The following is a 20,723-nucleotide window of genomic DNA, read 5'->3' on the forward strand; positions in this document are numbered from 1 at the left end:
GCAAAATGAATTCGGCTGATAGTGAGAGACTTCTGTTTTGCTGTGTAAGCAGCCCCACCTTTCTTTCCTCTTGTGCAAACAAAGTCATAGATGCATTTTTATTTCTAAGAACATAAAGTTATCAAAAACTGTCAAAAAGCATTATGTTCAGCCATTAAATGTGTAAAACTTACTTTAGAAAGTGTACCAGACTTAGTTTCACAATTAGATGGAGCTCCAACATTTAAAAATTAGCTTTTTTTAAAAGAATATATGAGCTGTTGTATGCATTTGAAGATATGCAATGCATATCCTTTTTTACTTGAAATCATCTGCAGCGCACTCACCCTCTCCATAGCTCCACCTCCCAGTCCCTCCACTTCTTAAACGTTCTCATACACACACATGTACAGGCGGTGCATTTTCAGGCAGCCCATCAGTATTCAAAGCAGCATCTGGCAGCTAAACGATAAGAAAGCGGAAAGCTGGTGTTTGAAGAGTTACATTCCCAGATTGACTATTGCTTTGCTATTTACTCCCTCCCTTCCTCTGCTCATGTGTGCCTGGACATCAGGAGAAACTGGACTGGAACCAGGGCCTCCATCCTTTCCACTCCATCTCATAGCTACTGCTGCATGTGTACAATTCATTCCTTCATTGCCAGCCATCACAATATGTCTGTCTCCCCCTCCTCTGCTCTGCTCTGCTTCTCCTGTCTGTCTCTCTTGCCCCCCCCCCCCCCCCCCCCCCCCCCCTCGCAGTTTTTTCCCCCTGTCTTCACCACACTGTCACCAGGAGGCTTGTGGCAAGAGGCTTCAGAGTTACATAACCACTGCAGCAGCGCTCGGGACACTGTATTAAATCACAACACAGTCGCAAGTGTGTGTATGTGTGTTTATATGAGCTGCCTATTGTGAAATTTATATTTCCGCTTAGCAGCTTTGCGGATGGATCTGGGAGGCTGTCATTCAGCAGTCTTTTCCGCTCCATCTCTCTCTGGTGCTCCATCTACAACTCTTTTGTCTGTGGTTGGTAAATGTCTTGACAAAGCATCTGGCATGGCAGAATTAGTTCATTGGGGTAGTAGGTGGGTGTTGCAGTGTTAGCTTTCCTACCGTTAATCAACAATATTCCAAGTCATCCTAACTTACCTTGATCAAGGAATTGTTCAAATGAAGGAAGCACAGTGGACATTTTTCCAGCACTGATTGACTGTTCACTACAAAATCATCTCAGTTACTTTAGGACTTTGAATACCAGATAAAGTAAACATCAGGTTACTGAATTACAGATGGTTAGCACTGTCGTCTCACAACTTGATGATCCCTAATTTGCATCTCTTTCTGTATGGAGTTTGCATGTTCTCCCTGTGCATATGTGTGTTTTCTTAAGGTCCACCGACTTCCTCCCACAGTCCAAAAACATACTCTTGTGAGTGTGTTTGTTTGTCTCTGTGTAGCTCTGTGATAGACTGGCTACCTGTCCAGAGTGTGCCCTGCCTGACGATTAAATAGTGTATATACAATGGATGAATATTCTGAATGTTAAACTGATTCATATTCTGTCTCATCAAATGAGTGAATTATCAACTGCAATTAATCAGTGAACAATTACCCATTAACGTCCCTATTTAAATGTATCTACACAGGGTAGAGTACATTCATGCTAGCAGTTCTAAGAGGCTATGCGTTGGCACAGCGGTGCTTTGAGCTAAAAGCTAATCCCAGTGTGCTAACATGCTGGCAGTGACAGTGTTATCATGATGATGTTTACTGTGTTTATCATATTTGTTTAGTGTGTTAACATGCTAACAAGAGCAGGTGGGAGGATGATGCGTGTCAAAGTAACATCCACATGACTCCCAGGCCCAAGATTTCCCACTGCATTGTAACAAGCAGATCAATGATATTCACTTCACACATCAGCATGTATGTCAGTGTCATAGTGCAAGGACTTTACCACCCCCTCCCTAGTCCTTGTACCAAACCACATATTAGAGACTGAACTGGAGTACAATCTGTTTTATGGGCTGTCTGACGAAAGGCAGCATGGTGCGTCAGTATCCCTCAGTCCTTACCGGCTCCATATGACCTGTAGCTAACCGTGACCACTGACCTTCCTGTGGGTGAACTGAGAGACAGAGAACATCTCCCTTCAGAAATCAATGAAATAAAACACTAAGGATGGTGGAATCTTTTTGTTATTTACATCTCACTGCTGAGGAATTACTGTGTGGTCGGATGCTCTGAGCGCTGAGCAATAACACACCTGGCTGACTCACACGACTGCACAAAATAGATATTGATTAAAAATGGGAAACACTCAAGAAAATCCCCCCCACCAGGATCAGTGATGCAGAAACTGAATTTTTGTGCAGCGACCCTGAGCACCACAGGAGAAACTAGTGATCAGATAGCTGAGTCATCCTGAGCTTGTTTGAATGACGCAATGACCCACACTGCTAGCCTGCACATTCAAATGCTGTTATAGATTGGGATGTTGCTTTAGAATATGGAGTAGCTGCAATCATATGAAAAGAAAAGAAATCTGAATGAAATGTGTAGCTGTTCTGTGGTCATTTATTAGCAGAATATCTGATGAGTTTGATGAAACAGAGTCAAAGTAGCGTCCTGATGTGACAGTTTATAAGAGACCTGCCTTGATTACAGTGTGAATGTGTAGTTAACAGTGAAGAAGAGGCCCACACCCATCAGTTTGCTCCTTACAGACATGTGATGTTTTGAATTCACATTTGTTATTTTATCATCAAACTACTCAGTTTAGCCACACTAGCAATGCTACAGATGATGGAGTCAGATGATCTGGCACTTTGTTCCTGACTGAGCTTCAGCACAGATGTTTCTGGTTACCAGATTAATTGCAATGAATTTGTTATGTCATCATGAGGTTCATATTTTACTTTTTGGAGACAAATGTTGGCAACTGTTTGATGCATTGCTGTGAAATTTAATTCAGACATTCATCCCCACCAGAGATCATAACTGATGATGACTTTTCATGTAGTTCCACCAGCACTTCAAAGTTTTTGTCAATCTAGTACTTTGATTTCTCAACAGCATGTCCATCAGGCTTCGTTGTGTTTGCTAAATGTTGTATTTAATTTCACTTTTTCAGATCTTTCAGAAATTTGCCTTGCATTACAAGGCATGCGCTGCTTCACATAACAAACTAACAATAATTGTTATACGTAGAACGTTTAAAACAACAGCCTCTGAGCCAAAGTGCTTTCAAGTAGTAAATACGATTGGTGCTGTGAATTTACATATCAAGTTTAAATTTTATAGTGGTTATTCCATCTCAGATTGTCACATTTTTTAGAACAGTTTCTGCTCTATGATTTCTGAGCTGCCTGACATTTTTATTGTACAAAATATGGATATTTATAAATATGCTTGAGAAATTTTAGATTGTTATAGTGATGTCAAATTATCCGTCACCTCACTTTTGCCATGTTTTTTTTAGAACATTGGAATTTCTGGCTATGTTTGAATGAAAATACATCAGGAACTTTGAAAGATAAAAGCCTGAAATTCTACCGTCATCTCTCAATATACCATTGATTCAGAATCTGTAGTATTGCAGCAATAAATCAAGTGCTCTCTGATTATAGGAGAATATGAAGTTGAAACTGAACTATGGGGGGAAAAAATATGAAGACCCCATGAAAGGTTTAAATTTTTAGCACACACACAAAAAAAGATAATGCAGAAGTTTCCAAGTCATAGTTTCTGAACCATAAGTAGTTCCATGTTAGCCTAGCCGCACTAGACCCATGCTCTGAAGACGCAAGGGTCTAGGCACGCTCGACAGAGAGGGAGGCGGCCTAAAAGGTTGTCTATCAAATCCCTCTGCAGCAATTGGGTAGGTATACAACCAATCAGCACAACGAATAGGCTCCTAGAGCACCGGAAATCAGAGGATGCGGGAGTTCGGTGAAGCCTTATTTATACAGTCAATGGGTGAAGCTCAAGTATATTACAGACATGTTAACAGAAAGATTATTCAGAGTCGGTGCTAATGGAGCTCAACGACTGTTGTCGTTTTTGTTGTCAACCCTGGCAGAGAATTAAATTCGTTGCCGTGGGTTGTCTAGCGCGGCTAGGCTAGTTCCATGCCACAATGATACGAAACAAACACATAGAATACTTTTTAATAGGATATACTTGGTAACAGAAATGGAAAGGATTTCTTTTGCCTTTCATAACTGATTAAGCTAGTATGTTGTAGCACCAATTAAAAAAAAAAAAAAAAAAAAGTAGATAGCCTAATCCAAATGAAACAGACTTCTGGAGGCAGGACTCCAGACGAGTGAATGATGTTCACTCAGCTGTCTTGGTGTTGCTGTTTGACTTTTAGAACTTCAGTGGCTCTGTCAGTCTGTTCCTGCCTGGTGCATAAAACAAGCTGTTGAATTGTTGTTGTGTTTAAAAGATAAAGTGATCTGTCGCTGATTATTTAAAAAGAAAATGAGGGAAGAGGAGGCAGGGACGGGGAGGTCTGGATACTGAATTCTTTCACTTACAGTGGCTCACACCGATGGAGGGCCAAAAAAATTAAATGAACATTAACCACAATAATGATTTTAGCTTTGCACCATTACAAGAACACTATCTACTGTGGCATTTATGCTTAAAAATGCGGTCTTCTCGTAAAATGTACAGTGCACCTACATGTACCGTTTTTTTTCTGCTCACAGAAAAAACCTCATGCAGAAGAAAATCACTCGGTTTCATCTGGGACAAATGACAGTAGATCGCCCTGGTTTACACTTTTCAAAGTCGTTTTTGGTCACGCACCTGTCTAAACACCGCAGCCACCCAGCAGCAGCGACCACAGCCTACAATGTAGAGTGTTTAGGAAACAGTGGTAAATATGGTGTCTATCGATAAGCAAATGTTCAGTTAGGTGTTTTGCCTGTGACAAAGCGGGAGGTGCTACCAAATGAGGAAGTGGGTCGCACCAGTGCTGCCAGTGAAAAAGTTAGTCTGGAGCCATGGGAGTGTTGAAATGGTTTTCAAAATCGAACCAAAAAATTAATTAATTATTCTTTATTATTTTCAAACCTTACCTTGTAGGTATAACCATTGGTTTAAAGGAAACTTGTCATGGAATTTTGTGTAAATTCTTTCAGATTTTTTGCCAATGCATTTTGTCATGAAGGTGACATTGGCTTCAAATAACCACAACTGAACATCATCTGTTAGGTGATGGATTTTTTTAGTGGGAAATTTTCAGGTCTTAAAATATGACTCTACTTTGGAATCGATGGCATGGTGCAAAATAACAGTGAATATGTCACTGTCTGTCTGTCACATTGATCATTAGTAGTTCCTGTGATACTCTTATCCTGGAATAGCCTTAAATTTCAATGTCTGTAAAAATGTGTGCTCAGCATGCAAATTTTTAAAAAATCTTCCAAAATATTTGATACATACGTACATACTGAAGGCCGATGATGATTTGAGGTGGAAAAACCTTGTGTGTGTTTGTGGGTACAATTTAGTTTTCCTCTGATGGCGAGGTTAGCAGTTAGCCAGAAGAGGAGAGCGAGAAGATGAGGGCTGCTCCCTGTCTGGATCAACATGTCAGTTCACATTTCACTCTCCTCTTCCATGCCTCAGCTAGCAGCAACAGGGCTCACGGCATTCAGTGTTCAGCTGATAGAAACAACCCAGGACCATCCTCACCTTCCGTACTCCCTGGCTTTCCCTCACTTCCCCTCAATCTCTACCTCTGTCGCTCTGCCTCTTCTAATCTAGGTCTGGCTCCTGCATCTTTCTTTAAAGAATGAATCTCTCCTCCTCACTTCTCTATCCGTCTCTGCTTTGGTTGACTGTGCACTAGCATTCTGCTAGTTCCCCTCTAGTGTACGTCGGTGCATGCGCATACTCAAGGACTTCCCACAACTTGACGGTGGGATGGACAGCTGACACTGCGTCACCAGACAAGCCTTCTTGCTCTTGTCTAAAGCATCGGTCACATGGCTGGCCTAATGACGGCCTCTGCTGTTACGGCGTGTGTGAAGTCTGCACAAGGCAACTCTGTCTCCTGGCAACATCCACCAGCCTGCTTATTCCGTGCTGCACCGTGAGATGAATCACATCTCTGTGCTGATGTGTTCAGCTGCCGTTCTGGCCCTGTGGCTCTCTTTATTCCACTCAGGAACAGCCTGGCTGCCTGACAAGCTCCACACAATGTCCTCAGCTTACTGTATCTTCTCCCAGCCTTTGCCTCTCCTCTCTTGTCACGTCCCTCCCTGCCTCCATCTCGTCTCTTCTCTTCACTCTCACTCTGTTTCTCTCTGTCTCTCTCTCTTTGCCATATTTCAATGAAAGCCCTCCCTCTGTCTCTCCCCTTGTGTGTCCTCTTTTTAGTCAATCAGTGGAAGAGGAAGGCGTGCTATGCCTACCAAATGCAAAAAACAGACAATTAGAATTCATCATAAACTCACAGTATATCCAAACGTCAGGTAGTGCTTTTAGTAGAGTTTCTTCACATAATATTTGACTTGCCGCATTAGTTACAAATACTGCCATAGTTGTATTTGTTAACATTACTACAGAAAAAGCAATACTAAATCAGGTTTTGGCAACATTGTCTATATAAATCACTGTTAGCTAATCAGACTCGGCACAATGAGCTTGGTACTGTGCTGGAGTAAAGTTAGTTCATCTCAGTGAAATCTTCTTACTGTAACAAGCTTACATGTTTGTTGTGGTTCCCATTCAGTGCTTTAAATGATTTGTCAACACTGGACCTCCTGAATTCATCAGGAACATTTGCCTCAACTGGGTCAAAGTTCTCTTTAACTCTCTTAAAAGCATTCATGCACCTCGGGTGCTGTGCCAGGACTATTTATTTGTGTTATATTACTGTGATCTCAATCACAGCAGGCTGAGCTGTGTGTGTGGCAGCCATGCATTGGTAATGTTTATGAAAAATATATTAGAGAACTCCTAGAAAACTAACCTTGATGCTTTTCTGTCATTTCATAGCATCAGAAATTACAGTTGTATGACAGCAGCAGATTCCTCTGCTCGCTTTTTGTCTTTCTGTCTCACTCGTCCCATCCTCTTCTTTGCTCTTCTTCCTGTTGAGTTCCCTCCCCCTCTAAAGCTTTTCAAATGGCACACTGCAGGATTATCCCTCAGCCTCTGAGACATGCTAGTTTGGTCAGACTTACCGTCCTCTACAGGTTTACTTTGGCCACAGAGGCCAAAGCTGCAAAAATAAAACTTGCAACATATCATTTGTTACTTGAAGTATCAACCGCAAAGGAAGTATTTGGACTATATCTTCAAGTCTGTTCTTTTGTGTTTCATTTCATACTTGGGTTTTTTTTTTTCAATGATGGAATCAAACATGGTAAGTGAATTTGCAGATGAAGAATTGGTTAACAGCAAATTCTAAAAAGTTTGGATTGCAGTGGATTAGCACTGGTTTGCAATTGCAACAGGCTTCTAAAGGACTAAAGATTACAAGACAGATTGCTTTGACAGAAAGTGTTGAGGACAGCGAGTGGGTTGTTAGTGGTTTCAAAATTGAAAGATGCATCCAAATGGATAAATGTTTCTTGCACAGACAAGCTGTTATTGTAATATTTTACTTCTGCATGTAGTATTTTGACTGTTTCCTTTGATTCCATGCAGGCATTTTTTGCTGTTCTCTTACCATCTTTACAAAACGTATTTCACTACACGCAGAGTCATTTTAGAAAAAGAAGTCTGTCATTATTATCACTTCCTCACCAGTTAATACACAAAGGAATGGAAGGTGTGTTCACAGTCACTGAGGTGGATTGACCTCAATAACTAGCGTAAGCCCCTCTCCAGAATGCTTATCACTGCCACCGCCAACCTTCATCTGTCTCATGCTGCACACTACACCCTCCTGCAATACACCGAAACTGACTTTCATGTCATATTTTCTCTTTCTGCTCTTTGGCCTGTGAAGGAAAGGCCGATGACTTTCTTGTCCATACTCATCTCCGACATAAAGTTTGTGCCAATATGGATGTCAAAGCAGTTTTTTCTTTTTGAATTTTTTTGAATGAATAATTTTTCGTCTTTTCACTTGCACACACACACGCCCACGAATATGTTAAAAACCATGCTGCAGAGTTATTTTACTTCAGTCTAGTTTAAGATTATCTGTCTGTGTAGGCCTACTCTGAAGGAATTTTTGTTTAATCCAAATGCTTTCTAAACAGTAGCAGTGTCTTATAATGGTCAAAGCGTGCACGTTTTGGCTAAATTAAGCATATGGATCCTTTGGTTTTGTTCGGAGCTGGTATTCTGGCACTCCTCCAAGCTTAACTAGCTTTGACGTCACTCGGTATTGTAGTCGTGGATGCTGGGGCTTATTGGATAATTTGAATGATGGACAGGTAGCTGAACCAATGGTATTTTTTTGTTGATAGGATTAAGAAATGCTACTTTGGGCTGCTTAACATGGCGTGAAGCTGTCTTGCATTGTATATTTGACTGTTTACATTATGTAGTGTGTTTACTTTAATTGGATATAAAGGAATATTTTTATGTAAGTCAAACATTTAAAGCCTATTGTGTCTAAAAGTTGCATATTTTATTATCGTGCACTCAGAGGAAGGTCACAGTTTGTATTGCTGACACGTTATGGATGCAGGTCCCAGGAAAAAAAACAAAATTAATCAGCTTATTAATGGTTTCGCGATGTCAGATGCAACATCATTGAATGTAGTCCTCAAAAAATGGGAAAACTACAATTTACCATTTCTACAATTTAAAATTTTTCAGTTTTTTTGTTTTGTTTTTTAAGGTGATAAATAGAGTGCTTTTAATGTCCTGGTAGCTGGATTTTGTTGCTTCTTGCCTTCTAAACCCAAAACCTCCTGGCAGAACTCCTCATCAGTAATGTGCCATTCAGCTGGAAGACTCAACCAAGTCCTTACTTTCAACAAAGATATGTCATTAAAATCACTTTATTCTGCATGTCTCATGTAGAAAAGAAACAAAAAACAATTTGTTCAAATCAGATTCTGGAAAAAAAAATATAAATAAAAATTGCTCTTTGCTGCAACCACCAGGCATGAACTAACCGTGACGTCACCCGTTGGCTTCAACGCCGAGAAAATGAAGCCCGGATTTTGCTACTTCCTGGTCGCCATTTTGGATTTTTTGGAGCCAGTGACATAAAAAGTGTCGTCAAACAACTCGGGGCAGGACTAGTCTATGGGACTGTCAATCAAGTATAGCCACGCCCCCTGGCTCCGCCAACTTTAACAATTTATTTAAAATTCAGTATTGATTTAATTTAAGATCGGCCACCTGATCTCTCATTTTGACCATGAAAACTAACGGGAAAAAAATCCTGAGCTGTAGAAAATCAGTCTATCAAATTGTATTTTTTCCAAAAATGAATTGGGGTCTATGGAGCAAAAGCTTTTTGGAGCCAACCCAGCGGACGGCGTGATATTGCAAGTTTTTGACACTTCCGGGTTGGCTTCAATTTTGGAGCCAGATGCTACGTCCATCTTTATATACAGTCTATGGCAACCACGTGACTATTAGTGAACTGCAGGTGGTGTTGTTGTGCATGAGCAGATAGGAGAAAAATACGACATTAAAAATGTAAGTAGTAAAATATATCTAGTATGTAAGGCTACCTTTTTTCCAGTATTGATGCTTGGAAAAATGTTATGCATGTTGAGTCAAATTTTTCTCGATTTTTGCAAAATCAGTAATCAAAGTTTTTTTTTTTACTTTCATTTGACGTTATAACTATGTCATCCTGCACAGACAATATTTTGGACTTCTCTTCTAGCCATGATTGTGCTGTTTCCATGGAAGTGCAGGACATTTATATTGCAGTCACAAATGAGCCCAGTGAGGAAAAATGTGACAACTCAGTCCAAGTTCTAGTTTATGCCAAGTTTATGCTATGGGAAAAGAGTCATGACATGTAAGCGGTATCAATAATCTAATGTAACTGTCAGAAAGAAAGCTTTTAATTTCTAAAGATACCCTCTGAATGCGAGGAAGAGTTGGAGGATTAGGAAGGATTGAGTTCAGTTCCTCAGCAGGGGTCAGTGAGAAAACTGGAGTCTCCTCATTGTCATGAGACGTATTCAGCGACTGGCTGGCATCCATTATAAAACACAAACAGTTCTCGAATTTGTTGTGAGTGTGGCTAACGTGGCCTCTCAGTGGATTGACAGAAAGAGGTTGTGTCCCCATTTTCATGAAGAGAGGTACTAAGGGTGTTTCCCTGCTGACGTGGAAGCACGTTATTTGGAAGGTGCTGCAGAGTACACAGTGTCTTACATAAACATGCTAGTCAATTTTAGGGTGGGCTCTGGAATACACCAAAAAATGTAAAAGTTAAAACAGTGCTGACAATAAAGTGATGGGAGAATACTGAAGGAAGTATTATGCATAATATCAGATCTCCTTTTTTACTGGCTGCACTGCACATGATTATTAGTAGTAATGATATGCAGTAACTCTATAAGTCTGCATTAGGACACAGTCAGTCAATACTCTGCTGTGGTGGTTTTTTCTCACAGGAGTTATAGTATATGCAGTTGTATATTATATCAAATACTAGAGCTCAGACACAAACCCAGCTTCTGTTTTTTTTTTCTCACAGACTTTCAAGCTCTCTCTTCATCTGAAAAAGCTTGACTGTTGATCCCACTGCAACTCTAAGACTCAAGTTGTCTGTGATTCAATCTCTGACAGTAAAATTGCTAAATCACCAAATAGTGCTTCAGCATTTTGCACCAGCACATAGTGTACTCTTGATAATACCGAGTGAATGTAAGCCACGACTGTTAAGACTCTCCCAGACAGGTGATAGCAGCAGAGGGCTTTGAAAAATACAGCTGGGTTAAATCAGTCGATGTTGTGTAGAAACACTGACTGAGCTAGACTGGGCCGCTTGCTCTCCAGCTGAAACCAGAATCAATCACACAGGCTACAAATGTTCCCCTGATAGTGTTTTGATGAGCAGACCACCCTGTGAAAACACTGAGCGTGTTGCAGAAGCTGCTGCTAAAGACACTTTGCCTTTATGAGCTGACCTTGTAGTTTTCAAGACTCTTATTTTCCTCACAAGGACAATTATGTTTTTGTGCCGCGTGTAAAGAAAGCGAGGCCCAGCCAGCTCCGACTGAGCCTAATGCAGAAAGCTATTTTTCATGACTCATTCCAGGGATGAAGGATGTTGCGGGAATCAATTTGTACTTGACTGCAGAAGGAGGTTGAAGGATGAAGCACGAAGGGCTGTGGCAATATTTGAACAAAATATTCCTTGTGATGCAGCTGGCTGTAGAGTGCTGACTCAGTTTGTAATCTGAAATAGCCACGAGTCATCCTTCATCTGCATTGACCTCTATCAACCAACACTCAGTTTGGACTGTGTATAGTAAGAGCAGCACATTTTCCTTAATGACAATTTGGAAAACTCCTTATTTTAATTAAAAAGCATTAATAGTGCTAAGTGTTGTGTTTGGCACTGCTGGAGCATGTGCAGAATTAGACTATAAATACAATCCGCTGTAATTATGAAGACCAGGAAACCATGTCAGGCAGGCACTTTATTAACAAAGCCTCATTAATATTACATACTGTTCTATAAATTCCATTATCTTACTGGTTGTTGCAGTGCAATGAAGAGCTCTCTGTCAAGGAAAAGGCATTAGTCATGAGAGCAAAATGGATTAGGCTTCAAACAGAATTCAATACCAGTGTAATAGCTCACAGTCTCTTCTGTTTTTACCTTGGTGGTAAGATATTGAACACGTCAAACAAATAAATATAAATCACCCTAAATGCTTGAGAAACTGCAGGAGGAACCGTGTTCTGCAGGGTTGACCAAGTAATTGGTGATTAAGGAGCACAATTAAAGGGCACGTATAGGTGTATAAATAGGTGTGCTGATCCCGTCTCATTAGGTTTGCTTCTGTTCTATTTCAAGGCTGCACTTAACACAGTTCTATGTTTACTCGCAAGGTGCATTTCTGGGCGGCTGAACTTACTAGCTATTCATGCGTTGTGCTTGCTGCTCAGCTCTCTCTCAGATTTAATGTGTCAAAAGAATGAGGGTTTTCACTGTGGAGAGATTCAGGGTCAGAGCCGTGCGATGCTCCACTCTTTCTGGTGTCTTTTCTAGGACACACCAATATAAGATGCCCCTTCCTGTTCCTCGGGGGCACGGCGCTGTATGCATGACGGAGGAGACTATTTTTATCTCATTATTATAAACGTCTCGAATAGGAACGCTCACACTGAAAGGTTCCCTCCAGTTACCAGGGGAAATTGCCACATTGCAGTTACACAGAGGCCAGCTCGGCCACGTTTCTCTACTAATTGTCACTGCACTGCTTTGTTTCTGCAACTGTGTAGTGCCACTGTCTCACATTGTTGTTGTTCTCTTTGTCTCTTTCAGTGCATGAGGAACCCAGCTCTGCTGCAGAGGACAGGTTTAGACATTAGAGTGCTTTGCCACATCCAGGAAAATGTCTGGCTCCTACGATGAATGTGCAGGTGCTGACGACACCATGGACAGCTTCTGGGAGGTAAAGAGTCACCGTCACGTCTGTCCTGATGGGCTTTCAACCTGCAGCACAACCCCTCTCCCTCACACTGTTTTGTATTGATCTGGCCCTTGAAATCAAACAGAGTCGCCACTGAAACCATGGAACTGAGATCATCGTCAATATTGTTATGTAGAAGGACATTTGTCTCATGAGTTGTAGTGAGACAGTTTGCTATCTACTGAGCTTCGAGGCAGAACATCACTTCTGTTATTATTCACACTTGTGGTGTTTAAGATGGCAGAGGAACACGGTTCAAGCACAGATTTACACTTTAAAGGAAGGTTTGAAGCTTGGTGCTGTCTTACCAAGAGTTAAATGAGACCAAAGCGTATCGGCCTATTAAATATCTACCTTGCTTTTCACCTCCGTTTTTGTACAGATTCAGCAAACTTGTTTCTCAGTGAGATTTAGAGATGCTGCCAGACTGTTAGATTCAGACAGAGCCAAGCTCGCTGTATCTCCCCTAACTGGAATCTTTATGCTAAGCTAAGCTAGCTGTATGCTCATTATAGCTTCATATTTAATGAACAAATATTGATATATTGAGAGTAATTTAATTCCTGTGATTTAATTCTTAGCAAAAATCTAATAAATGAATTTCTCATCATGTCAGATCACTGGTTTAAATCCAGAGCTTTTTAAAGATGACCTAGTTGTGAGTTCCTGTGGCTCATTAGGCTGAAGTGCAGCTACCAAACTTTCATGTGAATGTAAAGCTGCTGTTTGTCATGCTAATCAAGGTGCTAAAAATATAAGCAAATTTAATCCACTCAAGCCAAGTCAAGTCTATTTATATAGCATCTTTCAACAATAGGGCAATTCAAATATAAGACAAAGCATTAAAAAAGGTGTAAAAGAAACAAAGAAAAATTTAAAACAAAAACATTAGAAAAAGAATTGTCTAAAAGTACTAAGTTATGATAAGGTGATAGAAATACGTTGACGTTCAAAACAATATATAATAAGGCAGTTGGATCAAATTTGCAGCGTAACCAAAGGGCAGAGTGCAATAGTAGTCCCATAATGACAGCAGCTTATATGGATGCCTGTTTGCATCTGTATGGGATACTGTATGAGTGGATGGGAAAATATCTTTATTGGAGTGATTGCATTGCATGTACTTTATAAGCTAATTAAATGAGCTTTCACTGCCTGTCCTGTGGCTTTGTTTTGTTATGGTTTGGGTTTTATATGGTAAGAAACATTAGGGAGATGCATTTCTGCTAAGAAGAAAGAAATAAAAATATATCTTATGATCCACAAAGTTAAATAAATAAAAGTTACAGTTGTAGCTATGTTTCTCTGGCCAACAGTCATTATTAACCAACTCTGAATAAATAGAGGGGAGGAAGTCATAACTGCCATGAAGCAAACAAATGCAATTTTATTAAGTAAATTTGTAAGATTGTTCTGCTTTGAATGAGCTTCATCTTTTAATTAATTTATTTGGTATAAACTAAATAAACAAATAAGATCCTTGAGGACAATTTATGTATTTTGAGTCACAACAAATCCAGACAACATGCAGGTTCTGTCCATCTTCACTGCCTTGTGTGTGTGGACTCATGTCCTGTGGACATAAACCTGTTTAAACAGTCACACTGTGAGGATCTGCCCTCCTTTTGGGAACAGAAAGCAAGCTTCTTCAAAGTAAATCATTAATTTCTGCAGACTGGGTTTAAGCTTACTGTAAGGTTAGGGTTAGGGTTAAGGTTAGTGATTATGGTTTGGGTTAGAGTAAGTCTGCAGAAATCAATGTAAGACGATGTAATGTTCTCTGAAGTGATGAAACCACTACTGTTTGTGTGTCTGTGTGCACTTTAAGCCCAGCAAATTAGCAATAATGAATTCCCTCAGTACAGAGTCTTCCTTGTATCATGTTCTCAGCCACAGAGACTCAGACAAAGAGCCTCAGTCACCAGCCGCTCTGAGGCAGCCTTTCACCACATGCACCTGCATACAGCATCTGTATACTAGCAAGCCAGCGAAGGTCAGATTGTGGTTTACGAATTGTAGGAAAATGCTTTACTCTCAGGTTTTGTCATCAGAACAGGTTGTTTGTTGTACAAACGGGATGAGAAGCGGAGCCATACCTAGATATTGCAGAACAAACACAAGAGCTCAGGTGTGTTTTTATGTGTACAACCAGTCCACCTACGTGTTGTTGTTGGTGTGACTTGGCAATCTGTCACACAGGCCAAAACTCATACTGTTAAACACCTGTCTCACAGTTTCCCTGCAGCTCTGATCTCAAACAGTAGCCACACATGCATGCTCGTGTCAGGACCAATCAGAGTGCAGCTCTGCAGCCAGCAAACATGTCAGACAGGCTCTCCATGAGTTGCTTCCTAACGATGCTGTATGCGACCGTACGTATTTACAGCCTATATAAACACACAAACAGTCTGTGGTATTTCTGACTCTACCTCGTCATCTCTTGCTGAGAATCTGTCTGACTGCGTTACACCACTCAAGAGGATTAAAGCAGCCACAATTTGTGCACACGCGCGCGCACACACAGACACACACAGACACACACACACACACACACACACACACACACACACACACACACACACACATTCATGAACACACACAAACACAAGCCCATGCCATTGCATAACTACACATGCACAGGCACGAGTAAACCCCCCTCACTACCCTCCCTTCATCATGCACCATGAGCTCACGCCCCCTGCAGGCACCAAAGAGGCGGAGCCACACAGCCTCGCGCTGCTTTATTTAAGGCAGCCCCACTTAAGGTGGCGAGATGTAAAAAGAAAATGCAGTGAAATCATTTCGACCAAAAATAACTCTAAATGCTGGTGTGTTTTTAAAAAGATTTTAAAAATGTAGCTTTCCTTTATTCACAAAATTAGATTTGCTGGAGCTGTTTTCTGCTTTTATTAAAAATATGAATGACACATCTCAAAGCATACAGTTTACCATTATATAGTGAAATCAGTCTCATTCGTGTATAAAAATATACTTTAATCTGTGATGTACTGTATGTAAAAGATGATTAGTGTAGAGTACTTTTGTTTAACTATTCAGTCTTCCTCTCTGTTCTCAGGTGGGGAACTACAAACGTGCTGTCAAGAGATTCGATGATGGCCATCGGCTCTGCAATGATCTTATGGGCTGCCTGCAGGAACGTGCCAAGATAGAGAAAGCATACGGTGACCAGCTAACTGCCTGGTCCAAGAGATGGAGACAACTCATTGAGAAAGGTCAGATTTTGGACGAGGGTCAACCAAAAAAAAAACAGATCAACAAATGAATATATCTCCCGCTGTCCTTCAATTTGCCAAATTCTCCATTTACACAGTTAAATGTTTGCTCTCTGGTAATATTTGACTGAGCAGTAGTGTTCTGAATTTTTAATTCTCAATTAATCATTATGTCCGACTCTCAGGTCCACAGTATGGCTCTGTGGAGAGAGCCTGGTTGGCCGTGATGACCGAGGCAGAGAAAGTGAGTGAGCTGCACCAAGACGTGAAGAACAACCTGCTGAACGAAGATGTGGAGAAAGTGAAGAACTGGCAGAAGGAGGCGTATCATAAGCAGATGATTGGAGGCTTCAAAGAGGCCAAAGAGGCAGAGGAAGGCTTTAAGAAGGCTCAGAAACCATGGGCCAAGAAGCTTAAGGAGGTGTGGGGAATGAAGGACACATTCATTCATCATCTTTGTCATCAAAGTCACCTGACAGTCGTATTCAATACATACATGGGAGACTAACTTAGCTGTTGAGTGGTATATTCTTGCCTTGCTCATCTCTCACTGTCCACTGTTTCAAGCTTTGCACTTAAAATCATAATGAAAATATAGCAAGAAAAATGCAATACAGAAACCAGCACCAGGTGCCAGGCCTTGCTGAGCTTTGTAGCTTTTACAGCTATTTTATACCACTTTTTAAGATGGAATTCACCTAATTTCTACAGCACTGGAGTTTTAAAAAGCAATAGTCCATATTTTCACACAGAGAATGTATTAAAATGAGCTAAAACGATGAGAATCGACAGAGGATCACGACCTGAATCTTCTTTTTCCTTTGCAGGGCTTTGTAATAATTTTCTTTTGTCCGCAACTTCACCTTTGTGATTCACTGTAATCACGCTTATGGTGTCATTTTTGACCTCCGCATGCAGCTGCATTCAATGAAAATACATTTCTAAAAACCCACTAATCACTGCCTGATCAGCACCAAACTGTCACAGTTTACTAGCTGGTGAACATACTGGAGCATTTAGCAGCTCAACAGCCAGATATTTTCCCCACAAGTTGGTGGAGCCCAAAACCAGAGATAAAACAGAATAAATGCAGGACTTGCATTGACAACTTGACACAAAAAAAGGTTTTTATGAGATAATAATATTTCTTCAGAACTGTTCTATGTGCACATAAGCTTTATAGGTTATAGTAAGATAAAATGTTGGCAAACAAGTGTACCATATGATGTAAAAAGGTGGCAATGTGTTCGCAATTTGTTCCCGCTGCCCCCAAGTGGCCAAAACAAATCAATATATGCAATTAGGAAAATCTGAGCAGCAGAGAGAAAGACTATCCTCATAGTTTTGCTCTATGATAGTGTTTATGGATGCACCGATTTCCTGATCCATGCCTAAACCTGCTGTACAAAAACAAGCAAACAAAAAAAAGGAGGCATCTGATTTGATCCCTTATTATCTGTCAAGGGACCAATTTTTAATATAGTAGTTATTACTTATATGATTAATGCTTAAATTGATGCTTTTAAAAGGTTGTTGGGTCCAGCTAAGTTCCCAGTTGAATTCCTTTCCTATGCATGAACTGGAGCAGTACTCAATTTGATATTTTGTGCTAAATGCCTAAATATGGCTCTGATGCTGAAATCTTAGAGTTAAAATATTTATAATGATCACAAAAAGAAGCTCATTCCTATTTTAAAGTTTTACTTAATTGTGTTCTTTTGGTCAGATCTGATCATTTAATCTGTAATACTGAATATGCCTGCGTTTGGACCTACAGATGGAGACGGCTAAGAAAGCGTACCACATGGCCTGCAAGGAGGAGAAACTGGCTGCAACCCGAGAGGCCAACGGCAAGACTGAGGCTTCTGTCACGGTAGATCAGCAGAAGAAGCTCCACGAGAAAGTGGACAAATGCAAGCAGGACGTGCAGAAGGTAGAGGCGTTAAAATCTTTTATATTCATTTTGAGATGAGTAACAAAAAAGGATGGTACTACTCAGGGGGTGATTTCTGTTTTCAGAATAAAAGCAGATGAACACATGCTAATACACAAGATCATAAAAAGAATCAACTTTTACACTGATGTATATCAGAACACTGAGCTAATTGTTTGTTATTTTTTGTGACTTTATCAGCAGTTGTACAGACCACAACGTATCTTATCTTGTTGGTTCAATATCTCTGTCACAGCTAGTGTATATTGGTGTCCTGGCAGGTCTTTAAATTGCTATTGATTGGGCCAATTGATTAGGCTTCTGACATATTCTTATTTAAATTAACACTTTAAGATGTCGTTTTATGAAAGATATACACAGTGTGAAGCCGAAAGTGAGTTATTATATTTTTAATGTGATATTTGAGTTGGTGTGTCAACTTTACACACCATTTAAGTTTGTTTTTGCCTGTAAGTCAGTGACCACACTGCATTGCAAGTTACAAATAAAATTACACAAGCTATTAAGATTAAAAAATATCGCTAAATGTTTTCTTAAAAAGAGTCTTCAGTCATCCTATTTTTTTCTTTTCTGTTTCAGGCTAAAGAAAAGTATGAGAAGTCTCTGGAGGAGCTGAACAAGTGCACTCAACCATACATGGAGAGCATGGAGCTGGTGTTTGACCAGTGCCAGCAGCACGAAGTCAAGAGGCTGACCTTCCTCAAGGAAGCCTTGCTGGACATCAAACGCCATCTTAACCTCACTGAGAACCAAAGGTGAGTCTGGGTGAAGCAGAGAAACTTTATTAATGGTTCAGAGTCCGGTTAGACAAGTTTCTCCATTCACCATCTTAAATAACTGCCCCCAGGCATTTCAGGCCAATAAGATCAATTTCCCTACCTAAATCAATGAGGCGAGAGTCATAACAGCAATTCAATGGTCAGCAAAACATTAAAACTGCATGAAACTCCTTAAAATAATGTTTGGTGACTTTTCCAAGATAAGGTTTAGAAAGGGTTTTTGCCCACAGACTACACTATATATACACATGTTTGCACACTTTTGTCAGTGCAACAACACAATTCACTATGATTCCTGGTTTGGCTTCTAAAAAGCAGAACTGTTTTTGAATAAACTGTAGGACATGTGTCATACAACCAGCATCTTATAACCCTTTCTTTGGCATCACGGAACTCCACTCATACATCGGCTGTCCTCCACTTATCTTGGGTCAGGTCACAAAGTCAGCAGACTAAGTAGGGTATTTCAGACATTCCTCTCCTTGTCAATGTTTTTCAGCTCCTCCTGAGGGGAACTCAAAGCGTTCAAGGGCCAGATGAGATATGTAATCTCTGCCACAAGTTCTAGGTCTTCCCCTGATTGTCCTCACTGTTGGATGTATCCAGAAAACCTCGAAGGAAAGGCATCTTAATCAGATTCCTGTACTACAGGAGCTCAGCCGGCTTTGTTCAATATGAAGGGGCAGTGACTGTTCTCAGAGCTCCATGTGGATGTCAGAGGTTCTCACCCGGTCACTGAGGCTGAGCCCTGCCACCCTTCAGAGTAAACTCATTTTAGATGCCTGCATCTAGTCAGAGCTCATAGGTGAAGGTTGGAATGTAAACTCACCAATAAATTGAAAGTTTCTCTGTCCAGCTCAGCTCCCACAGTTAAACTGAACTGTCCTTCACCCAGACAGTCCTGTACTACGCCCACATTACTGCTGATGTCGCACCAATCCGTCTGTCCATCTCACGCTCCATTGTTCTGTCACTCTTGAGCAAGATCCTAAGATTGTTTAGCTCTTTCACTTAAGGCATCAACTAATCTCCCAACCAGAGCTAGCAATCTTTTAGTTTCCAGCAAAGGTGCTCTCGACTTCAAATCAAGACGCTGTGCATTGAAGGTCGCAGCTTGATAAATCTAACAGAATAACGTCCTCTACAAAAAGCAGAGATGCAACTATGAGTTTCCCCAAATGGGATGCCCTCTCCATGCCAGTCACACCTTGAGATCGCATGCATTAATACCACAAACAGGATAGGAGGTGGTGTCTATTTAAAATGCTACTTAACAGGCAAAGCAGACTGCAGAGACTTTCTCTTTATCCTCAAGTGTTTTTTTTTTTTTTTTTTTGGTATGGTTTGGTCTAATATGTACGATCTCCGTCCTCAGGAAGTCTAAGCGTTGCAGCTTTTCAGTTTTCCCTCTCATATATAATTTTGTTCCGTGAAGTTATCATTATATACATGCAACGTAACCACACTACGAAACAATGCATTATAGATTAGTTTGATTTGTCTTGTGTCACATTCGGCACATTTCACCTCAGAGTGATTAATCCCAACACACGTCCAAACCAGGCATGTATTTCTCATTAGCGCTCAGACTCACACAACTAATTAGCTGATGATCCAGTCAGTGGCGTTCCTGCCAAACTGAATTTTGTTCAGAGCGAATGCTTGTCAAATTCTGAGCTGTTTTTAACCTGTATGTAACAAACAAAGCCAGGAGCTACGGCAAAGTGATTTTCAGGTGCTTTAATCTCACCTGCCAACCATGGTTGCCATTGATTATTGAAGCTTCTGAGTGTTTGAGAGAATCCCACTCTGACTGGTTCAATCATTCACTTTTGATCTGATCTTTTTCCATTGTTTCCACACTTCTGTCATGCATGTCTCATTACATGTCTGGTCAAATGACTGCAGTTTGTTCAACATTGTACATTTTCTACAACAGTTTCTACACTTGTTTCGAATCATGTGCTCACTGTCAAAGAATGTTCTGGATTTAGCATCATCATGACCACAGTGCAGGTCAAGATATAGCTCCTCTTGTTAAATATACTTACATAAACCTGCTTTCCCTCTCTGCTATAACCGTGTCCTCTCAAAAGCAACAGCACAGGTTCTCGGTGAGATTTTACTGGTCTCAAATGAAAATTACTTTCATATTCCTCCAGGATCACTGAGCGAAACTACAG

At 40.5% G+C, this 20,723-nt stretch overlaps 1 protein-coding gene across 2 annotated transcripts in view; it reads left to right on the forward strand.

The window, feature by feature from the left end:
• pacsin1a (protein kinase C and casein kinase substrate in neurons 1a) overlaps positions 1-20,723 on the forward strand; it is a 38,384-nt gene that overhangs the window by 11,353 nt on the left and 6,308 nt on the right. Inside the window, exons 1-6 of one of the 2 annotated variants that reach the window (XM_022202520.2) lie at positions 7,150-7,365; positions 12,427-12,556; positions 15,651-15,807; positions 15,993-16,228; positions 17,585-17,740; positions 18,341-18,516. In XM_022202520.2, coding sequence (XP_022058212.1) covers positions 12,497-12,556; positions 15,651-15,807; positions 15,993-16,228; positions 17,585-17,740; positions 18,341-18,516 — 785 coding nt within the window. In that variant the 5' untranslated portion in view covers positions 7,150-7,365; positions 12,427-12,496. Of the gene's footprint in view, positions 1-7,149; positions 7,366-12,426; positions 12,557-15,650; positions 15,808-15,992; positions 16,229-17,584; positions 17,741-18,340; positions 18,517-20,723 lie in introns of those variants that run through there. The other variant, XM_022202518.2, reaches the window with a different exon arrangement.

Source organism: Acanthochromis polyacanthus, chromosome 6 (assembly GCF_021347895.1).
Source record: "Acanthochromis polyacanthus isolate Apoly-LR-REF ecotype Palm Island chromosome 6, KAUST_Apoly_ChrSc, whole genome shotgun sequence".
NCBI classification, from domain to species: Eukaryota; Metazoa; Chordata; class Actinopteri; family Pomacentridae; genus Acanthochromis; species Acanthochromis polyacanthus.